General features: G+C 40.0%; 1 protein-coding gene across 3 annotated transcripts in view; it reads left to right on the forward strand.

Moving 5' to 3' along the window:
* nckap5l (NCK-associated protein 5-like) overlaps positions 1 to 10452 on the forward strand; it is an 83749-nt gene extending 73297 nt beyond the window's left edge. For all 3 annotated transcript variants that reach the window (XM_057857748.1, XM_057857730.1, XM_057857740.1), the window contains 5 exons: positions 1724 to 1856; positions 1928 to 2000; positions 3327 to 3599; positions 3790 to 3941; positions 9646 to 10452. In XM_057857748.1, coding sequence (XP_057713731.1) covers positions 1724 to 1856; positions 1928 to 2000; positions 3327 to 3599; positions 3790 to 3941; positions 9646 to 9912 — 898 coding nt within the window. In that variant the 3' untranslated portion in view covers positions 9913 to 10452. The remainder of the gene's footprint in view (positions 1 to 1723; positions 1857 to 1927; positions 2001 to 3326; positions 3600 to 3789; positions 3942 to 9645) is intronic.
* Positions 10453 to 11729: the final 1277 nt, after the last annotated feature.

Consider the following 11729-nt stretch of genomic DNA (forward strand, 5'->3'; position numbering starts at 1 on the left):
ACTTGAAAAACTAACAAAGTTCTGTAACTCGTTTTTACTTCAAACTGCAAGCTTGTGTGTGGTCAGGTGACTGTTTTGTTATCTCTAATTGGTATCATGGTGTAATGTGATTAGTGTTGCGCCATCTCATTGACAGAGCCGCTGTGGGCAAAAAAATAAAGTGAAGGAAAAATGTAACAACTCTACTGTAGCTCAAAGTAGCAGAGTAAGAGCGCTTATTCTTAACAAATCTACCAAAATGAAAAGTATGTAATGGTAAAACTACTCTTACAAGTACATTTAACTCAACAAGTTACTCAAATAAATGTAATGGATTGAAAGTTAAGTGCTAACTGTTAGCATTATCAATCACGTTCTAGGTACAATGACTATATTAGCCAAAGACAATTACAGCCAACTACATTATCTAACGCATAACAGCTTAGTTACAGACTATGATTAAATAAGGAGCACAAATATGGAAATAGCATCCATGTAGAGCTAACCGTTAGCATAATAATCAAGTTCTAGGAAGACAACTACATTAGCCAACGACAACTACAGCCAACTACATTAGCCAACGTATAAGAGCTTATTTACACACTATACTTAAATGAGGAACACAAAAATGGCATCCACGTCAACGTAGCGCTAACTGTTAGCATTATCACAGCATTATCAATCACGTTCTAGGTAGACAACAACTACATTAGACAACTACAACTACAGCCAACTACATTAGCTAACGTATAAGAGCTTAGTTTCAGACTATGCTTAAATAGGGAACACAAAAGTAAAACTAGCATCCACGTCAGCGTAGCAGCACTAACCATTAGCAGTCTTGTAGCATTATCAAACACGTTCTAGGTCGATAACAACTACATTAGCCTATTACAACTACACCCAATGTATAATAGCCTAATTACTGATTACGCTTAAATAAGGAACACAAAAATAAAAATAGCATCCACATTATCCATCATGTTCTAAATAGACTGTATTAGCCAACAACAAATACAGCCAACTACATTAGCCAACGTATAAGAGGTTATTTACAGACTATACTTAAATCAGGAACACAAAAATGGCATCCACGTTAACGTAGCGCTAATCGTTAGCATTATCAATCACGTTCTAGGTAGACAACAACTACATTAGCCAACTACAACTACACCCAATGTATAAGAGCTTAATTACAGACTACGCTTAAATAAAACACCAAAAAAAATAGCATCCATGTTATTGTAGAGCTAACTGTTAGCATTATCATCTCATTATCAATCACGTTCTAGGTAGACAACAGCTACATAAGCCAACGATAAATGCTGCCAACTACATTAGCCAACGTATTGGAGCTTATTTACAGACTATGCTTAAATCAGGAACACAAAAATAAAAACGGCATCCACATTAGTGTAGCGCTAACTGTTAGCATTATCATAGCATTATCCATCATGTTCTAGGTAGACAACAACTGCATTAGCCAATGACAACTACAGCCAACTACATTAGCTAACATATAAGAGCTTAGATATAGACTACGCTTAAATAAGAAACACCACAAAGAGTTTTGAAAGAAGCTGCCAGCTTGCTTCTGAGTAGCTTAGTTTACCCATTTCCCAATTCCCACCCCCATTTCTGCTCCTATGATGACTTTCGTTTGTCCACTAGGTGGTGCAAAATTTCAAGTCTCACCTGACCCATCATGATAAGCAATGACCTGATCATGACTCCCTGCTTGCAGAGTGGACGGCAAGGAAGTCGTGAGCGCACCGCAGAGGAGGCTCTCGTTCGACTGCAAGACATCCAGGCCGCTGTTCGCTCAGCAAAGCGATGTCGTGGTCGGTCACGTTGGCAGCGGGGATGACGTGGAAAAGGTCAGTCGCCTCTTGAGCCTTCACCCAAAATGTCCAAAGACGACCGACCAAGCGGCACTTCTATCACGCAGGCGTCCCGTCGACTAGGCAAGATCACTTCGGACGAGAACCTATCCGATTCGGTTCACTCGACGCACTTTGCAGGTGAGGGGAGGAAAAAATGATTTTCCATGAAATCCCGAGGACAGCGAGAACCAAAAGTGGTATACAGCATGTGGCAAAATGGATTTGGCCACGTGGCATTTTGTTTGCCATGTGGCAAAATAGATTTTGCCATATTATATTTTCTTGCCATGTGGCAAAATAGATTTTGCCATATTATATTTTTTTGCCATATGCCAAAATGGATATTGCCATTTGGCAAAATTAATTTTGCCATGCGGCATTTTTTTGCTACGTGGCAAAATGTATTTTGTTGTTTATAACCAGCAAAAATGCCACATGGCAAAATCCATTTTGCTACATGCCCAAAAAAAATCCGGATGGCAAAATTAATTTTGCCACATGGCAAAAAAAAAAAAATGCCACATGACACAATCAATTTTGCCCCATGGCAAAAAAAAATGGCATGTGGCAAAATAAATGCCACATGGGGGGAAAAGAAAGCCACGTTATTTTTTTGCAATGTGGCAAAATGGATTTTGCCATGTGGCATTTTTTTTGCCATCTGGCAAAATGGATTTTGCCATGTGGCATTTTTTTTGCCATCTGGCAAAATGGATTTTGCCATGTGGCATTTTCTTGCCATGTGGCAAAATTAATTTTGTTTATAACCAGCAAAAACGCCACATGGCAAAATTCATTTTGCTACATGCCAAAACAAAGGCCACACGGCAAAAAAAAATGCCATGTGGAAAAATTCATTTTGCCATGTGGCATTTTTTTTGCTACATGGCAAAATCAATTTTGTTTATAACCAGCAAAAACGCTACATGGCAGAATCTGTTTTGCCACATGGCAAAAAAAATGCCACACGGCAAAATCAATTTTGCCACATCGCAAAAAAAAATGCCACATGGCAAAATCCATTTTGCCACATGGCAAAAAAAAAAATGCCACACGCTAAAATCGATTTTGCCACATGGCAAAATTTTGCCACCATGCAAAAAAATGCTACATGGCAAAATTTTGCCACCGTGCAAAAAAATGCCACATGGCAAAATCCTTTTTGCCACATGGCAAAAAAAAATGCCACACGCCAAACTATTTTGCCACATGGCAAAAAAATGCCACAAGGCAAAATTTTGCCACCGTGCAAAAAAAATGCCACATGGTAAAATTAATTTTGTCACCGTGCAAAAAAATGCCACATGCCAAAATTAATTTTGCCATATGGCAAAAAAAATGCCACATGGCAAATACCACTTTTCGTTCTCGGCCCTGCTGATCCCAGTCATCTAATTAAACTCCAATGTAATATTATTGATGGTAGCTTTGCATTTAATGCAGCGTTTACATTTTTTCTGGCAGATTCCGGCGCGTCGACGTACACGCTAGACAGCGGCATCGGCACCTTTCCGCTACCCGACGGGGGCGGCGCGGCAACGGGGCGCGGTCTTTCCAAAGGCAAGGCGGAACCGCGTCCGTTCGCCTCGCCGGGGAGGTCGGGGCGACGAGCCCGCACTTTGGACAGGGACCCCGCGTCGCAGGAGGAGTTCTATTCGGCGCACAAGCAGTCCGCCGCCAACGCGAATCTGACCTCCAAGATGGAGGGAAGAAGCTCGGCCGGTGACATACGAGAAGGTGAGTGCACACTTCATCTGAATTCCAATTTGGCTTTTCATCATAATTGAATAGATGTGTTGTGCTGGGAAGTCTTCAAACTACTGTACTGATTTGTCAGACAAATCTGGATACGTAGGCACTTTTATTTTCCAACCTCAACTTTTTGTCAGCAGTTTCTCACATGATGCGTGGTTTGCCTCATTGGCAGATAATGAGGCGCACAGAGCACACGTGTTCTCCACGCACTCCAAGACGTGGACCTTCCCAAACCTGAAGACTCCAGCGGGACAGGCAGAGGTCTACCTGGCCGTAGAAGAGGAGGGCGAGGAGGTGGTGTCCTTCGCCGCGCCCTTCAGAGCCGTATGTGCCATTTTTTTCCCCCCTCTCTCACGCAACTGCGCCGAAAATACATCAAAATACAGTGGTATGAAAAAGTATCTGAACCTTTTTGAATTTCTCACATTTCTGCATAAAATCCCCATCATATTTGATCTTTGTCTGTGTCTGCTTTAACTAAAACCAACCCAACATTTACAGGTTTTCATATTTTAATGAGGATAGTATGCAAACACTCAGGTTTTCCTGCAAAACATTTGAATTCATTCTTCCATTAATGATTGCAAGTTGTCCAGGCCCTGAAGCAGCAAAACAGCCCCAAATCATGATGCTCCCTCCACCATTCTTCACGGTGGGGATGAGATGTTGATGTTCCATTTTTCCTCCACACATGACATTGTGTGTTACTCCCAAACAATTCAATTTGCCAGAACTTCTCTGGAGTGTCCAAGTGCCTTTTTGCAAATATTAAACGAGCGACAATATTTTTTTTAAACAGTAGTGGCTTCCTCTGTGGAGTCCTCTCATGAACATCGTTCTTGGCCATAGTTTTACGTATAGTTAATGTGTGCACAGAGATATTGGACTGTGCCATTGATTTCCGTAAGCGTTTAGCAGACACTCTACGGTTCTTCTTTACTTCTCTGAGTATTCTGCGCTGAACTCTTGGCATAATCTTTGGTGGACAGCCACTCTTTGGGAGACAAGCAACAGTGCCAAACTCTCTCCATTTGTAGACAACTTCTCTGACTGTCAGTTGATGAACATCCAGACTTTTAGAGATGGTTTTGTATCCTTTCCCATCTTTATACAAATCAACAATCCTTGATTGCAGGTCTTAAGACTGCTATTTTGACCGAGCCTGGATGCACATCAGACAATGCTTCTCATCAAGACAATTGTTACTAGGTGTGTGTTTTATAGTGAGCAGGGCAGCTTTAAACCACTCATCAGTGATTAGGCACCCACCTGACTCAAATTGTTTGGTAAAAATTGGTTTCACTTGCTCTTTAGGTCTCCTCAGGCAGAGGGTTCACTTAGTTATTTTCCCTGCTTCTGTCATTGTTTGCATGCTATTCATAGGCGGAGTTTGACTTTTGGGGCAGGGGGGGCACAACATGACCCCAAAACGCAGTGTCAGGAATAAAATTAACTTACAAGAATCTTTATAATAATAAGTTGACAATGAGCATTTTTTTTTTGCCATTACTTGAGGGGAATTCTAAATCAGGCTGCTTAGTCGATACTTTTTGCCAAGATCGTCAGCCATTGAATATGGTAAGCCCGCCCGTGTCGTGCCAATGTAGTTACCCCAGTCAAAAATTGTATCCCCTGGGCGGAGCCATATGGAGGTAGATTAGTGTCTTTATTATTCAATCAAAAAAGTTGCTTCAATCAAAAAAAAAAGTGTTTGAATGCAAAAACAAATTTGAAACTCAAAAAAATGCATGTGAAAGAAATTTTTCTTTGAATTTTTGGGGGGATTGAAGCAACTTTTTTGATTGAAGTAATGTTGCTTTGTGTTTCGGCCACATTTTGGCTAAGATGTTTTTGTCTTATTCAATCAAAAAATAAGTTGCTTCAAAAATATATATTTTCAAAAAGAAAAATCACTACATTCCAAAAAAGTAAAATTTCAATCGTAGAAAACATTTTTGAATGCGAAAAAATATTTGAACAATTAATTTTTCATAGAAGTTTTATATGATTGAAGCAATCTTTTTTGTGTTTAGGCCATATTAGGGGTAGGACATTGGTGTCTAAATCATTCAATCCCCCAATAAGTTTCTTCAATCAAAAAATGTATTTTAAATAAAGAAGAAGAAAAAACACTTGAAAAATAAAATTGCCCTCCCCTATTTTTTTTCTTTTTTTAATTATATGCAAAGTAAATGACCGTCTAAGGTGCTATTCACATGATCTGATCCGAAAGATAATTTTGAGGCCATTATAAAAATATTAGGGCTGTCAAAATTATCGCGTCAACAGGCGGTAATTACTTTTTTTAATTAATCACGTTAAAATATTTGACGCAATTAACGCACATGCCCCGGTCAAACAGACTAAAACGACAGCACAATGTAATGTCCGCTTGTTACTTGTTTTGTGGTGTTTGGCTCCCTCTGCTGGCGCTTGGGTCCAACTGATTTTATGGGTTAGTACCATGAGTGAGCATGGTGTAATTATTGACATCAACAATGGCGAGCTACTAGTTTATTTTTTGATTGAAAATTATACAAATTTTAATAAAAACGAATACATTAAGAGGGATTTTAATATAAAAGTTCTATAACTTGAACAAACATTTATCTTTTAAGAACTACAAGTCTTTCTATACATGGGTCACTTTAAGAGATTGTTAATAATGTCAATGCTATCTTGATTTATTGTTATAATAAACAAATACAGTACTTATGTACCCTATGTTGAATGTATATATCCGTCTTGTCTTATCTTTCCATTCCAACAATAATTTACAGAAAAATATGGCATGTTTTACAGATGGTTTGAATTGCGATTAATTACGATTAATTAATTTTTAAGCTGTAATTAACTCGATTAAAAAATTTTAATCGTTTGACAGCCCTAAATGTGTGTGTGTATATATATACATATATATAGGAAAGTCAATTTCATGCATACTTTTCGGGCACCAGGGCCCCCCCCCTAAATTCCACTTATGATGCTATCCTCATTAAGATATGATCACCTATAAATGTCTGGGTGGTTTTAGTTAAATCAGACATTGTTTTTGTATCTGTGCGATTTTGACAAAGATCAGATCACATTTGATGGTGATTTTATGCAGAAATGTGAGAAATTCCTAAAGGTTCAGATACTTTTTCATGCCACAGTACTTGTAGCACAAGTGCAGGTAAGAGCGTGTACTTAGAGTACAAGTATTCGCAAGTTAGTTTATGAAGCCTACAGAGCTTTAGAAACATGGAGAAGAGAATGAACTGATCTCGTAATTGGCTGGTTAGTTGGTGGAGGGTGGGACATCAAAAACAGAACAATAACAACTATTAGAGGCTGACAATAGACTTTAAAAATGTGAAAGTCAACCATTGAGAACAGTGTAAGAAGTATTTCCAAAAACCTTATTTCTTTACTGTCATGAAATATTAGGGCCATTTCATGAATACAGTTCCGTCCATAATTATTGGATTTATATTAATTATGTGTTTTTTAGCTTCTAATATATATTTTTTTCTAAATAATATGGGACCTTATTGGAAAAAGAGAAAAATCCAACCTTCAATACAAGTGCATTTATTCAGTGGGGGAAAAATCCCACATAAAGAAATAATTATTTGACATCAAATAATGTGTGTCACAATTATTAGCACCCCTGGTGTTCATACTTTGTACAACCCCCTTTTGTCAACAAAACAAGGTCTGGGGACTGAGATGGCCATGGGAGGAGCTTGATTTTGTGTCTGGTGAACCATTTCTGTGTAGATTTGGCCATATGTTTAGGGTCATTGTCTTGCTGAAAGACCCAGTGACGACCCATCTTCAGCTGTCGGGCAGAGGGCAACAGATTTTGATGTCAAATGCAAGGTTCCCAGGGCCTTTGGAAGCGAAACAGCCCCACAGTATCACTGACCCACCCCCATACTTCACAGTGGGTATGAGGTGCTTTTCAGCATGCGCATCTTTCGCCAGACCCACTTAGAGTATTTGTTGCCAAAAAGCTCAATCTTGGTCTCATCTGACCAAAGCACACGGTCCCAGTTGAAGCCCCAATACCGCTTGGCGAACTCCAGACATTTGCGTTTATGATTATGAGTGAGGAGAGGTTTTCTCCGTGCATGCCTCCCTAACAGCTTGTTGGCGTGTAGACAGCACCTCAGACCCACTGTGAAGTATGGGGGTGGGTCAGTGATGCTGTGGGGCTGTTTCGCTTCCAAAGGCCCTGGGAACCTTGTTAGGGTGCATGGCATCATGAATGCTTTGAAATACCAGGACATTTTAAATCAAAATCTGTTGCCCTCTGCCCGAAAACTGAATATGGGTCGTCACTGGGTCTTTCAGCAAGACAATGACCCTAAACATATGGCCAAATCTACACAGAAATGGTTCACCAGACACAAAATCAAGGTTGTGAAACATTATAGGAGAAGATTAGGAGCTGTTTTGTTGGCAAAAGGGGGTTGTACAACGTATTAACACCAGGGGTGCTAATAATTGTGAAACACATTATTTGATTTCAAATAATTATGTCTTTATGTGGGATTTTTTCCCCACTGAATAAATGCACTTGTATCGAAGGTTGGATTTTTCTCTTTTTTTCCATTAAGGTCCCATATTATTTGAATTTTTTTAAAAAATAGAAGCTAAAAAACACAATTATTATAAATCCAATAACTATGGAGGGCACTGTAACTGGAAGTGCAAATCTTCCATATTGCTCCTTTAAATCCGATCGTTGTAGTTCGAACTCAACGTTTGGATTAGACATGTGCCGGTTACCGGTTTCACGGTTTACCGCGGTGTGAAAATGTCGCGGTTTCAAAACCACTAAAATTTTCCGTCATACCTTAGTACGGTATTCGCTATTTTTCATGTGCCAAAATGCAGCCGAAGTGGCTTGGTGCGGCACCGCTCACCCCTTCCCGTTTGTTGCCGCGAGTGTCACTAAACAGCCAGCAAACCCAAAAACAAATCCTCCAAACACAAGGCGTACTTTTCTTCAATTTATTGAGCTCTCAAATCGTGGTGAAATATACAAATAAATACATTTAAAACGTTGTACAATTGTATTTTTCCTCCACGTGTGATTAGGTTCAACAGGATAGCAGTAGCACCATTAAAAAGTTTGCCAAAAACAAAACACACATTTTCCTTTCAAATTCAATATACAAACTAACTAAAACTTACAAAGACGAATGTTAGCCTTGGCTAAACTGGGAGAGCAGCTTCGTTTATGTCTCACAGCCGCTGAGTGAGAGAAAAGCTTGAATGAAGGGGGGAAAGAAAAAGAATAGCGTCAAAGATCGCTAATTGAGAGAGGAGGTCTCACTCCTCACTTTTAGATGAAACCTTTCCTCAACAATATTTACATTTTAATTAATTTATAAAACTAACTTATACATTTTTAACTAACTTATTAACTTCTGAATTCTTTGTTCTTTTTTAACACAAAGGCATGGCATCATGTAGACTAGAGTTGACACAGTGGCTGAAAATGGCGAAACTTCACTTGAGCTCCCCCCCCCCCCTCAAAAAAAGTCATACAGTATATATTTTTATTTAGAAGTGTTTTTACTTTTTTATAGCAATTATTTTGTTTTTACTCTAATATTGAGCAACTTGAGCTGTGGCTGTGGGTATAGTCTAGGTTCTATTTATTTTTTGTTAATTTATCTATTTTCACATTATATTCATGTTCAAATTTGCAAATATGTTTTGAAAAAAAATCCTGTTCAATGGAAAAAAAAAATTTTTTTTCTTTTTTTTTTTAAACCCATACATCTCAAAATTTTGGAGCTATGATTGCAATACCGTGAAACCGCGGTATTTTTGCTCACGGTTATCGTACCGTCAAAATCTCATACCGGCACATGCCTAGTTTGGATCCTGTTTTATAGCCTCAGAATAAGAGGGTAACCGTCAAGTCTAAATTTAAAAAAATAGCAATTATACATTTTGCATAAGTCACGTTTTTATTTTGAAAACATTGAAGGGAACCGAACAACTGTACCTGACTTTTTGAACTCCTCAGAGCCTGAAAGCCGGCGGGGCATCTCCCAGCCGCGTAGCGGAGCCCGGCGGCGCCCCCGCGCCGACCCAGTCGGGAGCCAGCCGGAGGACGAAGGGCCCCCGCGCTCCCGGCGGCGTGACGGAAGTGGGCCGGGACGCCGGCTTGGAGCTGCTCAGGGAACGTCCGGAGGAAGCGCTGTCGCCAGGCCGGCCCCAGGTTCTGGAGACGCCGGAGTCCCTCAGCGACTCGCTCTACGACAGCCTGTCGTCGTGCGGTAGCCAAGGGTGACCGACGCCAAAACGGGCCGGGACCGGACGTCTCCTCAGGATCTCCCATGTGAAACCAAAGCCACCGAATGAATGAAGGTGTGCGAAAAAAGACGGCTCGGCATGTCTGGACTACAAAAGCGCGTGGGCGAGCTCACCGATAGCACAAAATGCGACATCTGGCTAGTTAGTGTCATTGGTTAACCGGGACTCATTTCACGATGTCATGTACTTGAAGGAAAAAAAAAAAAACTCCTAAAGTTAAAAAATAGCAAAAGAATGTCGGTCTGTTTTTTTAAAGCGGTCGGTCACATTTTCAATGTACAAATGATGATTTTATTGGATTTTTGCGACCACGTCCTGCATTTAAAGATAATATATACCAGCAATAATAACAGAGATATGGCTTCGATTAATACTTCTATTTATTTATTTGAATTTTTTTTTTTGTAATCTTTCTGTGAAAATGGAAGTTTCCTGGCTTTCCGACATGTGTTGCCGTTTGTCCACGTTAGACGATTAGCTCCCTTTTCAACTTTCTATTAAAAGCTTTTCATTTACCGCTTGGGAGTTTTTTTTTTCTACCTGGATCATTTTCAAACAATTACAACCATCACATTTGACTAGTGGATAGGAAATGAATCAGTTCTGGACATACAGTGGTATGAAAAAGTATCTGAACCTTTTGGAATTTCTCACGTTTCTGCATTAAATCACCATCAAATGTGATCTGATCTTTGTCAAAATCACACAGATGAAAAAGCATGTTTATTTCTTAATACACGCAGTATTTTATGCTCCTGAATGATATGGACCGCTTGGATGTGTGCGGAAGCGATCGCTATATTTATTTAATTTTTTGAATCCCGCGCCATGAAAATGAGTGACTTCTGGGCTCGGTCTTGCATTGAGGAGGAGGGCGCTGTGACGTGTACGGGTGAAGGCGTCCTCTTCACTAAACAGCCGTACTGTTGTGTATGAGGACTAAGGATTCAGCTGATTTTGCGGATTAATAGGTTTATTTTTCGCATCACGCCAGCCAAACGACTGCAGAAAAATCTTGCTTTATGAGGGAGAGGCGTGTGCGCCTTTTCGGAGTTTCAAAAGGTTCCCATTCACCGTGGATATTGGCCAAAACAAGCCATACTACTGTGAGACCATAGGACTTACGAGGAAGTGAGTAAACATCTTGTTTTGTATTATGTCAAATACGAATACAGCGATTACAAAGTAAACACTACAAACTTTCTTTAAATAAAGGACTACTTACGTTCCATCATTGATGGGCATGTAGAAAGCTCTCCTCATGCACATTAGCTGCACGTTAGCTGCACAACAACTGCAGCCGCCCTCCTCCGGGGAACGAGCTATAAATTGCTCTCCGCCGGGCGGTTTGCCAGTCTGCAACAACAATCGACAACCCAGTCGTCATGTCAGATAATCCGGGCTAGTTATGTGTGATTTTCCGCTTCGAAGACTTTGAAACATCACTCAGTTCGGGTTAGCATGTCGGCTAGCTGTCATGCCTCTTGGTTTGTTTACATTCGCCGAAGCCGGGGAAGGGAAATGACACATGTCCGATTTAGGTGTCATAAAATTTCGTTCGGGAGGTGCGACAGTAAAGGCTAAGTCGACAGTTTTGACCATCATGGAGTAATTTTGCCATGTCGTCCTGAATACGTGCATTTTTATGATTTCATATTCCATTTAGCACAAGACTTTTGTCATGACCATGCCATTTATTTAGCAATTGGGGAAAACACTTGGATAAAAAGAATATCCTGTAAAAATATTGAAGTAAAGAGACAGAAACAATGACATTTTGCTGCTCTCTTCGTC

The sequence above is a fragment of the Corythoichthys intestinalis genome, chromosome 2 (assembly GCF_030265065.1).
Source record: "Corythoichthys intestinalis isolate RoL2023-P3 chromosome 2, ASM3026506v1, whole genome shotgun sequence".
NCBI lineage: Eukaryota > Metazoa > Chordata > Actinopteri > Syngnathiformes > Syngnathidae > Corythoichthys > Corythoichthys intestinalis.